The following is a 21,662-nucleotide window of genomic DNA, read 5'->3' on the forward strand; positions in this document are numbered from 1 at the left end:
AAATACAACATATGAGATACTAAAAATGTAGCTAAGACACATTGTACATGTACCATTCTAAAAGAAAATTGTTGTCGTGAAACTATACATGTACATATAGTATGATACATACAATTTTAGTTACATAAGCAGTTGCAGGAAAACTTTGACCTTGCTATATCGGTATTGGACGACATGACCTGCATGTACATAACAACTTATCTTATTGGCTATCTACAATGTAGTTATGTTTTGAAAGCGTTATAGCCATTCAATGATTGCTCATTTCTGGCTTTGAGTTTTCTGACATACATTGTACACCCCAAAAGTTTGGTACCATGTCTTGCCGCCGTTATGCACAGGCTGACATTGGAGTATATGTATTTTTTCGGTGGGAGGATTAATATTCAAAGAAGAAGCATGCTAGAAGTATTTATTCATACATTTGTATTTTTAGTGTTGATTTTTCTATGAACAATTGTTGTGAAAGTAAAAATAAGCAGTTTCAAAGAGTAGAGTGTACACTAATTAGTAATTTGTATGGTGGCCATATTGAGTTTGCAGGTACATGTAGGTCGGCTGGCTTGCTCCTTTAGGCATTTTTCATGAAATGGCATGTACATGTACAAATACTACAATGTACTGCCTAGCTAAGTATTCTGTCTTAAGTTTTATGAACTACACATGGAAATAATACGTAAATCTCCCCAAACCTTCATCATTTTACAAAAAAAAAGGCGACAGTGGAAACACGCGATAGTAAAAATAGGTGTACATGTACATGTACATTTGTACCAACTGAATATTAATATTAATAAACAATTGTCTGAAGGAAGTAACCAATTACAACTGCCTGTCAATTTGTTTTGGATTACTACTAGACTCTCTCACAGTCCTCGGAACTTCGCTTTACTAAAATCGACGCTAAATGAATTATTTTGTATGTACCGATACCATCTACATAACGTACTCCATCGTACTCGAACAACCTTGTACTGTGTGCCCTCATCGACCACATAGAGATATATGTTCGTTGACGTGTGACTGCGACGCTCCGTATTTTCGCGAAGTCCTCGGGGCTTCGCGATAACACGGAGCGTCGCAGTCACACGTCAACGAATGGTTATCTCTATCATGGTCGATGAGGGCGCACAGTACAAGGATATTCGAGTACGGTTAATTAGCTGGCATCGGTACATACAGAATAATTCGTTTAGCTTTAATTTTAGTAAAGCGAAGCTCCGAGGGCTGTAAGAGAGTCTAGATTACTACTGGCATGCACTGTTTACCCTTCCCCCAGCATGGGGTTTAGCCACATTAATTAACGGTGAAAACTGTTTACTTTGACTATGTGAGAGAGTGGATGTAATCATTTGACTTTGACTATGTGAGAGAGTGGATGTAATCATTTGACTATGTGAGAGAGTGGATGTAATCATTTGACTTTGACTATGTGAGAGAGTGGATGTAATCATTTGACTTTGACTATGTGAGAGAGTGGATGTAATCATTTGACTTTGACTATGTGAGAGAATGGATGTAATCATTTGACTGACTATGTGAGAGAGTGGATGTAATTGTTTGACTGACTGTGAGAGAGTGGATGTAATCATTTGACTTTGACTATGTGAGAGAGTGGATGAATCATTTGACTTTGACTGTGTGAGAGAATGGATGTAATCATTTGACTGACTATGTGAGAGAGTGGATGTAATCATTTGACTTTGACTATGTGAGAGAATGGATGTAATCATTTGACTGACTGTGAGAGAGTGGATGTAATCATTTGACTTTGACTATGTGAGAGAGTGGATGGAATCATTTGACTTTGACTGTGTGAGAGAGTGGATGGAATCATTTGACTTTGACTATGTGAGAGAGTGGATGGAATCATTTGACTGACTGTGAGAGTGGATGTAATCATTTGACTGACTATGTGAGAGAGTGGATGTAATCATTTGACTGACTATGTGAGAGAGTGGATGTAATTGTTTGACTTTGACTGTGTGAGAGAGTGGATGTAATAATTTGACTGACTATGTGAGAGAGTGGATGTAATTGTTTGACTTTGACTGTGTGAGAGAGTGGATGTAATCATTTGACTGACTGTGAGAGAGTGGATGTAATCATTTGACTTTGACTATGTGAGAGAGTGGATGTAATCGTAACTCGTATTGTATAGGAACTAGACTACCTAGTCTTAGGCAAAACAGACTATTGTTCCTCCTGTACTACAGGCGGCCCACTATTCATAATCTACATGTATAGTACTAGTACTATTTTCACATTTTTCGGGTAATGTTATCATCATCTCTCATGTCTTTGCAATTTGTTTCTGTTTGTACAGGTTTACCTTGGACCATTTACACAGAAGAATGGAAAGAATGATGTGGATAAAAAGCTGGCAACATTTTGTATGAAGATACTCCGACAATGTGTACACAATTTGACAGAATCAATGGGTGATGTTGATGAAATATTACAGATTTGTATGACAGTCTATGAATGTATAAATGAAGTCAAGACAAACAGTCAACTACCAGCTCTAGCCTTAGACAAACTACTATTTCATGTGATGGTTAATGCTGTTAAACATTCCAAATGGCAGGAAGTGTGTCAGTTTGGACAGTACCTGTACAAAGAACAGAGTCAACATTTGACAGCGATGTCAGCATTTACAGACAGTATTTACAGTGATATTGATGTCATAGCCAAGAACTCATTCAACACACTATGGAAAGCCAGCTGTGAGATGAAAACCAAAGGAATTTCAGAGACAATAGTTCTACAAGTTAGAACATTGGCAATAGAATTTGCAATTCTCAGTAAGTCGGAGTTAAGTTGGGTTGTAGACCAAGCATGGAAAGTTGCTGTACTACTTATCAAAGGAAATAAGAGTAATGAACAGAAAGAAGCCCTAGACATATATTTCAACACAGTGTATCAGAGATTGACAGACAAAGTACAGTGCCAAAACAGAGGTAATACTACTAATACAGATGATGTAATGATGGTATTCAAATGGAGTGTCAAATGTGTGATAGGTTTACAAGAATGTTACCCTGAGAATGCTAAAGCTATGCTTGAAAACAGCCAACCAATTTTGCTGTCACTCTGTCACAGTAATGACAAACTCTTGCAAGCAATGAAAGTTTGTATAGATATAATCAAAGTGGGATGTCTTTTAACAAGTACTACAACATCAACATCAACTCAAATGTCATTGTTATTGAAGATACAAAATGATTTGAGTTGTGTGTTGAGGTCACAAGATGTCAAACGGGATGTATTGCAGTGTATTATCCTGGCAGGAGACGTCACCAGAAAATGTGTTGAGAATATCTACAATGCTAACATTCAGCTATCACAAGATATCTGTCATCAACTTGTCAATTTTCTCAACCTACATGTTGAAATACTGCAAATGAAACTACAAAGTCAGAATGCCACACAACAGAAACAAGAAGACACCAATGCACAGTTGAATACCTTGAACTTGGCCTGTAAGCTTATGTTACGTGTGCTATTAGGAGCTAAGTCATCTGGAGACCCATTTAAGAGACTTTGTTTGTCTGTATGTGAAAGAGCTGTTAAGGTGTTACAGGAGACATCATCACAGGACAATGAACACAGAACACTAGGTAAGATTTACGTGACTGTAAGATGTGTGATAATTACATATGATCCCATGAAATCAATGGTAGTTTTACTTCATAATGCTCCGAGTATGATTCCGCTGACTAATACCGGCAAGAATTTGTTGTCTGCGTAATCATATGAGGAGCATTATGACGTAAAACTAACATTGATTTCAGGGAATTATATATTTTACAAATACTGTATTGGTTCATCGCACTTTATTCCTCATCGCATATCGTAAAATGGCGTCCAACATTTATGCAAATTACGTACTCGCGTGACCAGTTGTGAGGTCAAGTACAGGTCATACTATGCTGTGGTTTCTCAACCAAAATTATCAGTTACTGTACTTACTCGTGTTAGTGCCCTGGGCAGATTTAACCCGCCCACACTCTCAACTGGTGGATGGGTGGTTGACCATGTTTCCTATTTTTGTTGAGGCTAAAACCATGTCAAATATTTACTGTAAATGTTACAAATGCAAACAAAACAGACTGATGAAAATCTCTGATGATACATAATAGTTCCAGGGGGAACTAGGAGTGGTGGATGTCTGGAAACAGCATAATCAGGGCTGGAACTTAACGATTGTCCCATTGCCCGGGACAAGTTATAAATGAGCTGCCGGGCAAGTCCATTTCCATTCTCACTTGCCCATACGAACAAGTAAAATATTTGTGTCAATACACTAAATTCAAATCAAATAAAAAATCATTAGACATTGTTTTGCCTGATTTAAGAAGCCTTTACAACAAATTGGAAAAAAACAGTGGACAGTCGGTAATTTACTCTGCAGATACTCCCGTAACCACTACGTTAGAACATGGGTTAAACTTCCATGGTTGGTTAGTGGACGTTCCACCCACGTAATTTCACAGGAAGTCAGTGAGCTGTGCCATGAAACAACCTTACTGCTCTGCTAGTTTTAGTGTGTGTCATTTAGATACATTCACCATTCAGGGGATGTCATAGTCTTGCTGCTAGACGTTCGGACTTTCTTTCGATACTATAAGCGAATGAAGTTCGCAGTGAGGGCTTGGCCGAACAGTCTAGCAAATGTCATTTTCAGACCGGACATTCCATTGAGATTACATTAAGCGGTGGGTTGGGCCATGTATGCATATATATACTTTAATATATTCAATCTCTGCATGCAGGTGTTGACAATTACATTACTATGTCTTATCGGTTTATGGTAATTGTGAGTTTATATATACAGGGGTTTCATTAAGTTTTAAAGTAGGGGAGAAATGATAATAGTAGGCGGATAAATGGACGCGTAGCGTGCACCCCACCTGCTATGCAGGTGCGGGGGGTGGGTTTGGGAGGGGGCTGTCCCCCCTCCCATGGTGAAAAAAGATTGAAAAACAGAAACCTTTCAGAGGCCATTTAGAGCATCTTTCAGAAGTACGGACACCATTTAATTATACATTGTCATTTACTGGTTGAATATTTAATTTAGAAAAAATGACACATATGTCAGGTTTCCTCTGAAGAAAATTTGTGTTATGTGATTTATTGATAGGTTTTGAAAATTTGTAAAACTGACGGTGTAATGCCATGAACTTAGCGAGCCCACTAAGTGTAGTAATTGTTTCGACTTATGCCTTCACTCAGTTCGTGTTCAAAATGGTGGATTTTCGAGTACATGTATACATTACAACTCATAGCTACGGTAGAGAAATGGTATGCACCAAGGCACGTCCCTCAAATCTTATCTGTTACTATCTATAAACGCAGGAAGTCATTCTGATTATGTCTAGGATTTGTCTCCTCCGCTAAGGGCTTCGATAATTTTCATCCTTCCACTAAATTGAGGTATCATAGTATTGAATGACTAGTTGTAAAATACTATTACATTCGCGAATAGTGGTGGGAGAATGATTTTATTCCGTATATTTTCCTAAGTTTTGTATCATTTTGATCGCAACTGTGTGACATGGAAAAGACAATGAAACAGTCATGAAATCAATAGATTGTTGCGTTTGAGTAGACGTTATGGCGTTTGATCACATCTAAGCTACATGTATTTTGTTTATTTTACCAAGCCATTGTCATTGCATGTTCTTGGACAGCGGTATCAAACTAAGTCAAAGGTCACAATCTTTTGTCACACGATGTATTTCTTACGAAGAGTTCATAGAAGTTTTGTAGTCTGAAAATCATTATGACCATTACAAAGCTGTCTTTGACTAAATTTCACGTCACTTCTGTCATCATCTCGAAAAATGTAGCCGGAGAAATGACAAGAGTAGGCGGGTACTTTCTCTGGCGTTCGGCTTATAATGAAGCCCCTGTATATATATATATATACCATTACCAACTTGATTCCTATGGCAATGTTTATTCTTGACTCGAAATCGTCTGACGATTTTTAGCACCACTGAACTGAATGTTCAGTAGTGCTATAGGCATGGCAAAGTGTCTGTCTGTCTGTCTGTGTGTGTGTGTGAATGTGTGTAAACAACTTAAAGTCAAAAACTGCTGGACCGATTTCTTTGATATTTGGTGGTCATATTACTTTTGGTGTCTAGTTGGGAAATTGTTCAAATGAAAGTGATTGCATCAGCGATGTGGGATTTGGGTCAAAAAATGTGATTTTCCTTCAAAATCTTCTTTGTTCTCAGTGAACACCATGAGGGGATGTGTTAGGTAACATTATATAATCACTGGGCAAAGTTCATATGCACATTCTAAATCCAGTTATTACAATAGGTTATGTAAATAAGACTGGTAAATATGCCCTTTCTTTCTTGGTGGAAATTTTACTAAGTTTGAAATGAAAATGATTGCAGCACGAGGGTGATCATTGGATCGCCCGGCGTCTGTCTGTCTGTGTGTGTGTGTGTGTGTGTGCGTGTAAACAACTTAAAGTCAAAAACTGCTGAACCGATTGCCATGATATTTGGTGGGTCCATTACCTTGGGTGTCTAGTCGGGAAATTGTTCAAATCAAAATGATCGCATCACAGGTGTGTGATTTGGGTCAAAAAATGTGATTTTTGGTCAAAAAACTTAAACTCAGAAACTACTGGGCAGATTGGTGCAAAATTTGGTGGGAAGATTCTTTAGGGGGTGTAAAGTAAGATTTGTTCATGACATGATGATTCCATCAGTGATATGCAAATTAGGGCTAAAAATGTGTCTTTTTGGTTAAAAATCTATAATTCCAAAACTACTGAGCAGATTGGGCTGAAATTTGATGGGGATGCATCTAGGGATGTATGGACGAAGATATATTAAGCATACAATGATTCCATGAGTGATATGCAAATTAGGTGTAAGAATGTTCATTTTTGGTCAAAAACTTATATCTCAAAAAGTACTTGGTCAATGAGCCTGAAACTTGGCGAGATGTTTCTGAAACTGTTATTCTGCAGATTTTCTTCAAAATATTTTGACCAAATTGGCCCTAGCGACCATGACCACGCCCTTTAGCAACAACCAAATGGCAGTATATTTTGGTCAAATAACAACATCATCTGGTAGGCAAGTGAGTAAACATTCAAAAAATGTGTGCAAATACCCTAGCAACCATGACCACGCCCATAGCAACAGCCAAACAGTGGTGTATTTCACAAAGATAACAACAGGGTTTAATAGACAATTGAATAAACATTCAAAAAATGTATGTAAATTTGCATAGCAACAAGACCACACCCATAGCAACAGCCAAATAATCACGTATTTTGCAAAGATAACAACAGGAATAGAAAGACAAATGAATAAAAATTCAAAAAATGTATACAAATACCCTAGTAACCATGACCACGCCCATGGCAACAGCCAAACGGTGGTGTATTTCACAAAGATAACAATGGGGTTTAATAGACAAATGAATAAACATTCAAAAAATGTATGCAAATACCCTAGTAACCATGACCACGCCCATAGCAACAGCCAAACGGTGGTGTATTTCACAAAGATAACAATGGGGTTTAATAGACAATTGAATAAACATTCAAAAAATGTATTTAAATTTGCCTAGCAACAAGACCATGCCCATAGCAACAGCCAAATGATCACGTGTATTGCAAAGACAATATCAGGAATTCATACACAAGTGAACAAAAACATACATAAATGTATGCAAATATATCTAACAACATGACCACGCCCATAGCAACAGCCAAATGATAGCATTTATCATAAAGATAGCAACATGGTTGGATAGGCAACTGGATAGTTATTCAGCAAATGAACACCTATTGTTAGCATGGACTATCATATGGATAAACATTTAAAACTGTACAGTTGTGCTACAACGCCATTGGCGGTATTTTTTATTGTACATCGCAGTCAACCAATTGTAAACATTACGTGTAGTGAATTTATACGATCATATAAAACGAGCGTATTTTTACCCCTACCATAAACGTTTGGCTTATACACGTCTATATTATCGTTATTATCGCCATTTTATTGTATTCTCATAGAACCATAGACAGTAACTGTTTACTGTCTAAAACCTCTTTGCATTGACGGAAGAAACCAAGGTTTTTAGCAGGACCAACCAGAAACAACGATCTGATTAATATTCAGGTACCCATTCACACTGAATTCATTATGCCATGTCAAGTGGTAATGAGTTTCTCATGAATATGCACGGTAACAAAGTGGTAAAACTGCCGGCGGTAAAGGAGGGTTTGGATTCCCACGGGAACCACCTGCGGTACCGGCAACCTGAAATGGACTTCTTCCCTAAGTTGGTCACATTTTCAGGGTATCTCTCAGGATTTAATACAACATCAAAGCAGTCAAGAATGTTCATTTCCTCAGCAGGAAACCTAACCTCTAAATTCTCAATTAGTTTGTTTATATATCTTTCTCTCAAACTTGTGAATCTTTGTCTGAGTTGGTTATTGTCATTAATTTGCACATTTCCATATGCATGATATGTGTTCTTTACACCATTAGGGGGGACATCACCTAAATCAGTGAACACTTCATCAACTTTGTTTGAGCCTGTTTTCATTGTATTTAAAGTTTCTATAGTCGAATCTACACTCTTTTTATGTGAGATAAATTTACAGAATCTTTCTGGAAAGTAAGACTCAAAATTCCAATGACTGTAAGAACATCAATCAATAATGCAGTGAACAGCACAAACAGTGAGTTTGAAATAAATCTGAGTAAACCATCAGCTCTCCCTGATTTCTTGTCACTTTCCAGGGATATGTAGATTGGCTCAAAACTACTAACATTATCATTTTGACAGCTGATTCAACTGACAAGCAACGAACAGATGTAGGCTCAGTTATCTGCTTTGCCTTGCCGTACAGAAGAGTTTGTAATTCTCTGAGTTTGTCATATCTAACTGAGGAATCACTAAAGTACCTATAAACAGAATGGATCTCATGCTATGATAGTCTTTACAATAGTCAATGTCTTTGCCTGCCTGAGAAGCAGCAAGGTTCAGTCTATGTGCAATACAACGTACTTGAACAAGTTCAGGGTTCCTTGTTTTCAGTTTTGCACCAAGTCCATTCAAACGACCGGTCATAACTGCAGCTCCATCGGTGCCTAGCCCAAACACCTTGTGTATGTCTTCATCACATATCCCCTTTCTCAACAAAAAATCAATCAGAGCAGCTTCAATTCCAGCAGCAGTGCAATCAGTTATCTGCTCGTTACCCAGAAAGGATACTTTCGCTTCACCATCGTCAACATATCGGGCGTATATAGCAAGTTTCTTATGAACAGTAATGTCACAAGTTTCATCAAGCATAATACCAACATAGTCACTTGCATGTATCTGGTCAATAAGATATTTTGAAAGTACCTTTTCAATACATTCCTCGAACTCCATGACGATCTGGGGTCGTTTGTAATATTCAATGTCTAAACCGTTCAAATTCTGCACATGCATGAAATCGGTAAACACATCGCAAGGGAGATCCCGTTTAGCCATAACATAAACAGTACGCAGTTGAGCTGTGTATGATTTTAGATTGTCACTCACGTCTCAAGATTTCCTCTCGTTTGCTACCTGACGAGCTGCAGTAAAGTCTGACTTCATAGACAACACACAAATGCTGTTAATGTGACTTCTAGAGTCTTGATATCGTGTAAGGGTTGAGTTTCGGAAATTTGTACACCCTTCAGTGAAGGGGTTTTTTGCTTTCGCTTTCAAACAAACCTCGCATTCCATGACGTTACATTCTGACAGGTAACGGAGCCATTTAAAACGACTGAGCCACCCACAGTTGAATGTTCGATCCTTCGTTGGTAAACCTGGTGAATTCTCACTAGTACCATGAGTACTGGCTGCATGGGCTGGTGATGCTTCTACGGTAGGATCTATCATCTGTGTTTGACGGCCTGCCGCCGAAGAAACAGCGGAGGTCGGTCTGTCGCCTCGGAGCAGTGGCCGTTTTTAAAAGTTGAGAACCGTTGAAAACATTAACCCAACCAGAAACAAGTTAACAGTTTGAAAAAGTATCAAAACAAAGTGCCCACGCAGTATATATATTGCTATTGGTGTAAACGGTGACAGCCTTATGAATAAATAATTAGGTTCTGGAGCGTTTTATTTCAAATTGGGGGGTTTCTAATGTAATCAGAATCTCATGCAAGCACTTCAAACGGAGGGGCTATGATATCGTACGCCGAAGTTCCTGCATCCCATAGGACGCAGTTCTGATTTTTATCAGGGTCCCAAGGTCATAATTATGCGTAAAAGACGCAATATATTGCGTCGTGTAAAACCCTGGCATGAAAAATTAGCTATTGTCCTCTGTTTGTGCTTGTCGCTAATGCAGTTCTCTGATTGGCAGTTATTTATATCCTGATGACATTTGCTAGACCTTGGATGTTCCATCCTCAATAGCGATGTTCGGTCGTGTGTCGTATTGTATTGGAAGAACATCCGAGGTCTAGCAGATAGACTAGGTATGTCACAACTCTTTGGAAAAGCAATTGAATGCTGTTACGAACATACATGTACTCGCAGGGCCTTGCGATGTCACTACATGTAGGTACGTCACAAGCCTTGAAGGAATCCGACATGTTGGATTTTCTGCAACTCGTCGCAAGTTTAGTTGCTTCTTGAGTTGCTTCATGAATTGCCCACTTCATTGCCTCGCAAGCAGTAATCTTTGACAATCTTTGATATTTTTAGTATAAATATTCTATTTCAGCAAGTATTTTTGATATAATTTCATTTTATCACCACAAATACCATTTACCATTTATCACTGACTGGTATACAACGTCTATGAATGCTTGATCTCCACTGAATATCATTTTATTTCTAACTAGAATGCAAGTAGTGACGTTGGAAAGATCACCATCGCCATGCATGAACTTGAATTGAATATAGTTTTGCTATTGATACCTATAGTTTTATACAAGTTTTCTGTAATTTTATTGGTAATGTTAGCAATTTTACAACATTTCTTCCAAGTTCCTGTCGCTAAAGGACATGACCTTTATTGACCTGTAACCTGACCTGTAATATGTCAACGCATGTGCAACAGTTTGCCTTGTGACAGACCTTGTGACTCGTCAAGCAACTAATTGCTTCGTGTACGCACTCCATTGCCAGCCTCATCACATGTGAGGAATTGCTTTATGCATCGCCCCATTTAACTGGGCCTTAATATATCACAATAGTAATTTCATTCCTTTGATTTGTTTAGGTGTGAATATTTACAACCTGGCTATTGCACTCTATAATAATGAGATGTTTAGCGACTGTATTGCAATACTTCATTTGGCATGTCAACAACTTTGCATCTGGTGTTTTAATGGTGGTCAAGTGTTGGATAATGATAGACAGCAAACAGTAAGTATATGGACACTTTAATTATTTGGTATTTGAGGTTTATATTCATATTTTGTGAACAGTTTACAAAGGAAGGGCTGAGTTCTAATTTTGTTTGTGACAGTTTGTACTGTAATGTGTACTGATTTGTAGAAAGACATGACAGAAAACATACTTAGACTAAATTCTTATGTTTAGGAATGACAATCACAGTAAAGTGACTTGGACTAAATTCTTACATTTGTACATTAGGAATGACAAAGTAAAGTGCCTTGGACTAAATTCTTACATTTGTACATTAGGAATGACAAAGTAAAGTGCCTTGGACTAAATTCTTACATTTGTACATTAGGAATGACAAAGTAAAGTGACTTGGACTAAATTCTTACATTTGTACATTAGGAATGACAAAGTAAAGTGCCTTGGACTAAATTCTTACATTTGTACATTAGGAATGACAAAGTAAAGTGCCTTGGACTAAATTCTTACATTTGTACATTAGGAATGACAAAGTAAAGTGACTTGGACTAAATTCTTACATTTGTACATTAGGAATGACAAAGTAAAGTGACTTGGACTAAATTCTTACATTTGTATGTTAGGAATGACAAAGTAAAGTGACTTGGACTAAATTCTTACATTTGTACATTAGGAATGACAAAGTAAAGTGACTTGAACTAAATTCTTACATTTGTACATTAGGATTGACAAAGTAAAGTGACGAACTAAATTCTTACATTTGTACGTTAGGAATGACAAAGTAAAGTGACTTGGACTAAATTCTTACATTTGTACATTAGGAATGACAAAGTAAAGTGACTTGGACTAAATTCTTACATATGTACATTAGGAATGACAAAGTAAAGTGACTTGGACTAAATTCTTACATTTGTACGTTAGGAATGACAAAGTAAAGTGACTTGGACTAAATTCTTACATTTGTATGTTAGGAATGACAATCACAGTAAAGTGCCTTGGACTAAATTCTTACATTTGTACATTAGGAATGACAAAGTAAAGTGACTTGAACTAAATTCTTACATTTGTATGTTAGGAATGACAAAGTAAAGTGACTTGAACTAAATTCTTACATATGTACATTAGGAATGACAAAGTAAAGTGACTTGAACTAAATTCTTACATTTGTACATTAGGAATGACAAAGTAAAGTGACTTGAACTAAATTCTTACATTTGTACGTTAGGAATGACAAAGTAAAGAGACTTGGACTAAATTCTTACATTTGTACATTAGGAATGACAAAGTAAAGTGACTTGAACTAAATTCTTACATTTGTACATTAGGAATGACAAAGTAAAGTGACTTGGACTAAATTCTTACATTTGAACATTAGGAATGACAAAGTAAAGTGCCTTGGACTAAATTCTTACATTTGTACGTTAGGAATGACAAAGTAAAGTGACTTGGACTAAATTCTTACATTTGTACATTAGGAATGACAAAGTAAAGTGACTTGGACTAAATTCTTACATTTGTACATTAGGAATGACAAAGTAAAGTGACTTGGACTAAATTCTTACATTTGTACGTTAGGAATGACAAAGTAAAGTGACTTGGACTAAATTCTTACATTTGTACATTAGGAATGACAAAGTAAAGTGACTTGGACTAAATTCTTACATATGTACATTAGGAATGACAAAGTTAAGTGACTTGGACTAAATTCTTACATTTGTACGTTAGGAATGACAATCAAATAATAGAATAGAATAGAATAGAATAGAACTTTTGAGTCCATTTACAAAAATTTTGCTTTCACTTCAAAATATAAAAGGCACATTAAAATACATATACACACTATAAATAATAGAGCATTCTCTGTCTCGTGGCAGATCTCGTGAGATATGCAAATATGCCTTACAACGGTTGTCAAGGGGGTCAAGCTATCAGCCTTGCCATATTGTTTACATGAAGGTCAATGCATTCGTATGAAAAAAATTCTCCCTTTTGTGACCATGTACAACCGCAAGTTGTCATGGAAAACCATGACAACCATATTCTGATTTTACCCTACGTTAATAGTGGTAATAAACGTTGGCTAAAATCGGAATACGGTCGTCAGGAACTAGACTAGTAATGTATGAAGATAACGTAGACTAAAAATGGAATATGGTCATCAGGAACTAGAATAGGAAATCACGATGCGTGGAACAGGTGTCAGCCATGTTTATACTTGAGTTTAATGAACGTAGAACTCATAGTCCAAATTCATAAAATAAAACGACATACATGTAGTATCTCTAAATTCTAATTTGAAAATATATATATATATATACATGTAGCTGATTTATAAATTTATATGATAAAATCAAAGACAGTGAAAAAAATTCTCACTCGTTTTCAATGTTTTTAGCAGACGCGGACGAATTTTGCTGACTATATTACAGACTAAGAATTGTCATCTATTAACTTGCGTTACAGTGCAGTGATCGCATCCACTTTGTGTGTTGGTTTTTAGAGGACGCCACGCGACATATAAAGTCTGTGGAAAAGTTACGACATTGTATCAAATTTTAGACTTTGTTTAAAAATAGGAATACAATACAGCAATTTCGCTGCCTGGCATGCAAGATTAACCATATGGCCTGCGATCCCTCGAGTGGATCCCACTCTGATTCAAAATGTAATATTTTCAAGTTCGTGTTGAAACTGATTTCAAAGGTAACACTGTCAATTTCAACTGCTCTTCATCTGCGCTCTGATGGCCAAAAAATCACCGTCTAATGGCTAGTTATGAAACCCCTGTCGGCGACTTTTAGTTTTACATACGCACATCGTTTTTACAACCATACTTTAAAAGTTTGCTTCCCTTGATCTATCGTACATACTGCACTGTATGTACAATTACATTGAGAACAATGGTGTTGCTAAGCATTTGACACTTCAGCTTGACCATCCTAACGCAGTTGCTATGCACTCCATGGGATCTCATGAGATCTCCTGAGATCTTCCACAAGACAGAAGATGGTTTATTACACAAACACAGTTACAATCAAAGTGTCTGTCTGTCTGTCTGCCTGCCTGCCTGCCTGCCTGTCTGTGTGTGTGTGTGTGTGTGTGTGTGTGTGTGTGTGTGTGTGTGTGTGTGTTTAAAAAACCACTGGACTGATTGCTATGATATGTGGTGGGTATACATGTATTACCTTGGGTGTCTAGTTGGGAATTGTTCAAATCAAAATGATTTTACCACTGGTGTGTGATTTGGGTTAAAACATGTGATTCTTGGTCAGAAAACTTGTTCTTGGGGTGTTTAGTTTAACTTCTTTAAGAATTGTTGACATGATGATCCCATGAGTGATATGCAAATTAATGTGTTTTTAGTCTAAAGTCTATCATTCCAAAAGTACTTGTAATGGTTGATTTGGCTGAAATTTCACAGGGATGTTTCTGGGGATGTACAGATCCACTTCGTGATATTGATTATGTGATAATCCCATTAGCAATATGCAACCAAGGGTTTAAAACCCCATGATTTATTTGGTGAAATGTCTAGGAATATTTTGGCCAAAGGGGCGTGTACAGAAATTATTGTTTTATTGATCTCATTAAACCATCAAACTTTTTATGGAATACTTAAAACATAATGTAACAAGTGTGTGTGAATCGCAGTGGAATTAATCTCTCCTTGAGGTTGCTTGAAAACATGTCTACCTAACTTTAACACTGAACTACAAGTTGGTTCGAGGTAGAATGTCTGTCTGTCTGTCTCTGTCTGTCTGTTCTGTAGTTGATGCAAGTGATTTTTGGTATTGAGCTTTACCTCTCAAACTACTGGGGATGAATTCTGAAAGTGTTACTGTTAGTGTGCAAATTGTGAGTGTGTCATACTTATGTAATTGTCCCTAGCAACCATGACCATGCCCATAGCAAGAGTCAAATGATATTTTTTTTATAATTATAACAACAGGGATGGGTAGGCAATTGAATGAACATTATTTTAAAATATGTAAATGCCCTAAGCAACAAGCCCACACCCATAGCGACATATAATGCCAAAAAAAACACCAGTGACAGGAAGGTAAATGAACAAGTATTGCAAAATTGTATTTATATTATATCATGCTACTATGTGCCATTCTGATTGGATAATAACTGTGGTAAAATCCCATTTTACCATGGCTGGCAGTGGTAAAATGGGCCCCTAAACTAGCATATGAATAGTACATACAAGCTGAATGTGGAAACCAAGGGCGGGGGGGGGGGGGGGGGGGGGGGGGGGGGTCGTTTGACTATTAGGAAAATATGGGGTTTACAACAAATAAATAAATAAACAATATGTAATATATCAAACCCAGCTAACCAGGGGACCGTGTAGAACGGCTTGCTTAAGTAGATATGCCTAGCAACAAGACCCTGCCCATAGTAACAGTAAATGATGGTGTATATTGCCGATATAACACCATGGATAGAAAGGCAAGAGAATAAATCTTCAAAAAATGTATGCAAATACTGGTATGTCTAGCAACAGGACCACATAATCATTACAGAAAATGAAAGTGTACTCTGAACAGTTGTGCTAAAATGCCATTAGCACTTTAATCTACTTGTTTGCTCCTTTTTTGACCACTTCAGAACCAAGTGTATTCCAAGAATCTTTTTTGAACGTAAATTCCCAAATCTATTGACATCTGATGACATTGTTATTATACAAAGGTTAGCTGTATATTTATTTCATGTGATGAAACTGCGTTGAAGTGCATGAACATATTTGAGTATTGTACATTTTAAATTTTTCTGTCAATGTGTTTAAACTTTTTTTGTACATTGTATTATGGGCTGATGGCGTAGAATTACATGAAATAAAGACCTCTATATATAAATATACACGTAGTTTAATACTAATAGTAGAATCAGTTCTGTTTTGTGTAGGAAGTGTGTAGTATAGACTATTCATTGTTCCTGTTAAGGTTTGAGCACCCAGGTAACAGACAGGGGAATGAGGTAAAACTTGCATAGTTTCACAATCATACACTCTACCATAACTTAGTTTTGGAGCCCCAGTAGATTGTGCAAAGTTGATATGATTTGCCATAAAACAAAACATTTGACTATTTCTCCTCATGGTTTAGGTACAGTTGTTGAAGAAATATGAATTACTGGTAGATTGCCAAAGAAAAAGTGGTTGCCCAGGTGAAGCTATGGAAACAGTGTCCTCAGCAATGTCTGTATTTATGGAGTACCCTGATGCAGTACATTGTCTAGTTACACTATGGATCAAAGCCAAACATGATATCAGTAAACAAAACCAGCAGGACATTAGTGTCAAGTAAGTGTATTCTCTTTGTAATACTATATACAGGAGTTTCATTAACAGCCATTAGACGGTAATTTATGGCCATCTGGGTGCATATGTAGAGCTGGTTGAAATTGACATTGGGCAACAATGTAAAAGGCTTACAACATATGTGTAATAAGTATTAGCTAAAGTGTGTACGCGACACATTACATGCATTGCGTTCTATTGAAGTTAAACTTGGTGACGGAAAATGCTTCCACCATGTACATCTGTGTACTAATAATAAAAACTACTCAATTTTTCCTTGTCATCAATTATCATTTCTCATATTACAGCCATCTGGTATGCTGCATAAGTTTGGCATTGACAGTGTATTCCCAGAAATGACAGTCAATTCGGAAATGACGATGTGAGATTGTGAGGTCTCTTTTTAGGCGACAACCGAGTCGGTCTTGAAATAACATATGGTGCCTTATTCTAGAATACCATTTGAAATGATTGATTGGAAAATAACCCTCATTTTAGGCCGATTATAAGGTTTCACACTGATATATTTCTCCCAAAAGACTTTAGAGTTATGATGTTAGAGATAAGTCATAACAAACTACAAGTACTATATTTCACATCAAATTAGCTTTGAACATATGAAAAATAAACTAAGAGTAAGTCTGCCATTAAAACTCAGTGTCATACACTACCAGAAATAAAATTCTTACTTTCTTGTCTCAAGAAAAAAATTCTTGACACAAGAAAATTAAGAACAAACAAGCATGTTCAAGAATAAATAAGAAAGTTCAAGTATGCAAAATGACAAAATGTATGGAATATATTCTTGACACAAGAATGTTTTCTTGCCACAAGAATTTGTCAGAAATTTTTTCTTATTGAATCTTAACATCAAGAAAGGCAATTCTCATTGTAAGAATCTCCAAGAAATGTACCATACATATTCTTCATATGAGATTTGAATTCTTTAGTTTTCTTGCACAAAAATCTTGGTACAAGAATAAAATTCTTACTTTTGCTTGTCAACCCCTGCATTCTTAATACAAGAATTGAATTCTTGAATTTTCTTGCTCAGCAATTCTTCTCACAAGAATAAAATTCTTACTTTTTCTTGTCAACCCATGCATTCTTGAAACAAGAATTAAGTTCTTGAGTTTTCTTGCCCAAGAATTCTTGGTACAAGAATGAAATTCTTACTTTTTCTTGTCAACCCATACATTCTTGTTACAAGAATTGAATTCTTGAGTTTTCTTGAGCAAGAATTCTTGGTACAAGAATGAAATTCTTACTTTTTCTTGTCAACCCATGCATTCTTGATACAAGAATTGAATTCTTGAGTTTTCTTGTCCAACAATTCTTGGTACAAGAATGAGATTCTTACTTTTTCTTGTCAACCCCTGCATTCTTGATACAAGAATTGAATTCTTGAGTTTTCTTGTCCAACAATTCTTGGTACAAGAATGAGATTCTTACTTTTTCTTGTCAACCCATGCATTCTTGTTACAAGAATTGAATTCTTGAGTTTTCTTGAGCAAGAATTCTTGGTACAAGAATGAGATTCTTACTTTTTCTTGTCAACCCATGCATTCTTGTTACAAGAATTGAATTCTTGAGTTTTCTTGAGCAAGAATTCTTGGTACAAGAATGAAATTCTTACTTTTTCTTGTCAACCCATGCATTCTTGATACAAGAATTGAATTCTTGAGTTTTCCTGCCCAAGAATTCTTGGTACAAGAATGAGATTCTTACTTTTTCTTGTCAACCCATACATTCTTGTTACAAGAATTGAATTCTTGAGTTTTCTTGAGCAAGAATTCTTGGTACAAGAATGAAATTCTTACTTTTTCTTGTCAACCCATGCATTCTTGTTGCAAGAATTGAATTCTTGAGTTTTCTTGAGCAAGAATTCTTGGTACAAGAATGAAATTCTTACTTTTTCTTGTCAACCCATGCATTCTTGTTACAAGAATTGAATTCTTGAGTTTTCTTGAGCAAGAATTCTTGGTACAAGAATGAGATTCTTACTTTTTCTTGTCAACCCATGCATTCTTGTTACAAGAATTGAATTCTTGAGTTTTCTTGAGCAAGAATTCTTGGTACAAGAATGAAATTCTTACTTTTTCTTGTCAACCCATGCATTCTTGTTACAAGAATTGAATTCTTGAGTTTTCTTGAGCAAGAATTCTTGGTACAAGAATGAGATTCTTACTTTTTCTTGTCAACCCCTGCATTCTTGTTACAAGAATTGAATTCTTGAGTTTTCTTGAGCAAGAATTCTTGGTACAAGAATGAAATTCTTACTTTTTCTTGTCAACCCATGCATTCTTGATACAAGAATTGAATTCTTGAGTTTTCTTGCCCAAGATTTCTTGGTACAAGAATGAGATTCTTACTTTTTCTTGTCAACCCATACATTCTTGAAACAAGAATTGAATTCTTGAGTTTTCTTGCCTAAGTCTTGGTACAAGAATGAAATTCTTACTTTTTCTTGTCAACCCATGCATTCTTGTTACAAGAATTGAATTCTTGAGTTTTCTTGAGCAAGAATTCTTGGTACAAGAATGAGATTCTTACTTTTTCTTGTCAACCCATGCATTCTTGTTACAAGAATTGAATTCTTGAGTTTTCTTGAGCAAGAATTCTTGGTACAAGAATGAAATTCTTACTTTTTCTTGTCAACCCATGCATTCTTGATACAAGAATTGAGTTCTTGAGTTTTCTTTCCAACAATTCTTGGTACAAGAATGAGATTCTTACTCTTTCTTGTTTATCCATGAATTCTTGGGGTTTCTTGCCCAACAATACTTGGTACAAGAATGCAATTCTTACTTTTTCTTGTTCAGCCATACATTTTTGAGTTTTCTTGCCCAACAATTCTTGGTACAAGAATGAGATTGTCAGTTAGACTCCATGCACAAACAAAAGGATATATCCCTTTTGTTAATAGTGTGTCTCCATTTGTCAAGCTTGTATATATGGCCATATATGGAAGTGTGTGGGCAGACCTGATGCTTTCTGGGATAGCATCATTTGGCTCCATATTTGAATTCACAACTGCACACCACACTTTGTTAGAAGATTGACAACATTGTCATTTTTGATCCTGCATCATACATCATAAGCTTGAAAAGATGGTTTAACCTTGGCCGGTTTTAGAAAAAAGATTGTACTCAGCCTAGAGAGTGGCTTCTGTTGTGTTCAGCGTCTATCAACAACTTTAAAAACGAAGACGTTAAAGAAGCAATGTAGAGGGCATTCTTTGGTAAGTGCAATTATTTCACATTCTTCAGAACTTTGAATCGGCATAAATGCTATCATGGTCATTGTTACACTGGGCTTTAGGTTTAAAGTTTGACTCTCCTGCCAGCGAAAGGTCTTGCAATGTCATCAAATTTATCCTGTAAGCAATGTTTAGTACACTTCACTCAATATACTCAAAGTCTAACTAACACCATGTAAACAAACCTTATGCAATCTTGAGCATGTGTACTTAGAAAAGGTGCAGATTAGCATATATTAGACTGACAGATCAGCCATTGTGGGTGTGGCCTGGCCTACATGTAGGTACATTTTACATTGCCATGAAACTTGCCTAGCTACATGTGCATCTCCAGAAGTAACATTCTACATAGCCCAGTAATTTGTCTTGTTTAACTATCTCAAGAAGCTCTCAACACTTAGTACAAAGACAAGGTCATGGGCAACACTTAACAATAGATATAATTATTAAACTGTACTCGATTACTATGGGAGTCTTTGACAACTTTTGAGACAATTTCTTTCTTGTTCACTTTCCAGGTTGGTTACCATGACAGTGTAGCTCAAGCCTACCTCTTCCTCGAAGAACAGGTACTTCAGGACAAATTTACTAATCCACATGACATGAAGAACACATCGTATACTATAGGAAGAAGCTGAAGGAACTCCATAGATACATTGTACCTGACGAACGATGACAGCGAGTAGGAACAATTGTCAAGCCTACCTCTTCCTCGAAGAACAGGTACTTCAGGACAAATTTACTAATCCACATGACATGAAGAACACATCGTATACTATAGGAAGAAGCTGAAGGAACTCCATAGATACATTGTAGTACCTGACGAACGATGACAGCGAGTAGTAACAATTGTTGTTTAACTTTTTAATTTGATCCTCATTTTCCCAACTTGTAGTTTTTTCTGTGCAAAGAAATTCCTCCTGATAGAAAGAGCATTTAATTTTTTAAAGATTTAATTCAAGTTAATTAGATCATGGGCATTGATGAGAAATGGACTGGAAACAACAGCCAGGTAAAGCTATAAAGTTATGATGATTCTCTGTTGTCTGTCTGTCAGCCTTTTCTATTTCAACTTCTTCATCGACCTTTTTTTCAAAGTTATGTTGTGACTTCTTTTCTGAAATCAGAAGTCAGATTACTTTGATATTTGGTGCACTGGAAATGGCTATTTTCTGCACAGGTCAATCAGGATATTTCGACTTCTTGTCCAAAGTCATTGGTCAGATTGCATTGACATTAATTGTGCACATCCCTATTTTTAGTGGATATTTTGGATAAAAAGTAATGCACCCAATTGACGGGAATAAATCAGTTCTACCATTTGTACACAATTGATTTCCTTTGATCTTTTGCTTGCTTTCCAGTCCATTTCTCTCCAATGTCTATGATTTGTTTGATTTTTAATCTTTTAAGTAAAAATTGAAATTCATTCAGGGGCAATTGAATATGAAGTCTCCCTATTGCAATTTTGGATTTCTGTTTCCATCTAAATTACAGAAAGTGTCATTCCTTGGGTAGGTACCCTGTTGCTGTTAACTGTCGTAAAATAGGCTATTAGCAAATTTTCTGGGGTTGTCTGTCAATGTCATACTTTTATCCTTGATCTTGTGAAATCAAGGTCCATTAAGTTTTGGGGCAAGCCCAGTGGACTATTTCAATGGACTGAGGCTGTTTAAGTTAGGCTAAATATCTTGTATTTAATATCCAGATTTCATTTGACTGTAACAAGATAAATGT

The 21,662-nt window shown here is 36.4% G+C and overlaps 1 protein-coding gene across 1 annotated transcript in view; it reads left to right on the forward strand.

Annotated features, from left to right (window-relative positions):
* The window catches only part of LOC144445422 (separin-like), a 179,089-nt gene that overhangs the window by 6,477 nt on the left and 150,950 nt on the right, over positions 1-21,662 (forward strand). The window contains exons 2-4 of the mRNA XM_078134961.1: positions 2,327-3,620; positions 11,258-11,403; positions 16,473-16,669. Coding sequence (XP_077991087.1) covers positions 2,327-3,620; positions 11,258-11,403; positions 16,473-16,669 — 1,637 coding nt within the window. The remainder of the gene's footprint in view (positions 1-2,326; positions 3,621-11,257; positions 11,404-16,472; positions 16,670-21,662) is intronic.

This window comes from Glandiceps talaboti, chromosome 14 (assembly GCF_964340395.1).
Source record: "Glandiceps talaboti chromosome 14, keGlaTala1.1, whole genome shotgun sequence".
NCBI classification, from domain to species: domain Eukaryota; kingdom Metazoa; phylum Hemichordata; class Enteropneusta; family Spengelidae; genus Glandiceps; species Glandiceps talaboti.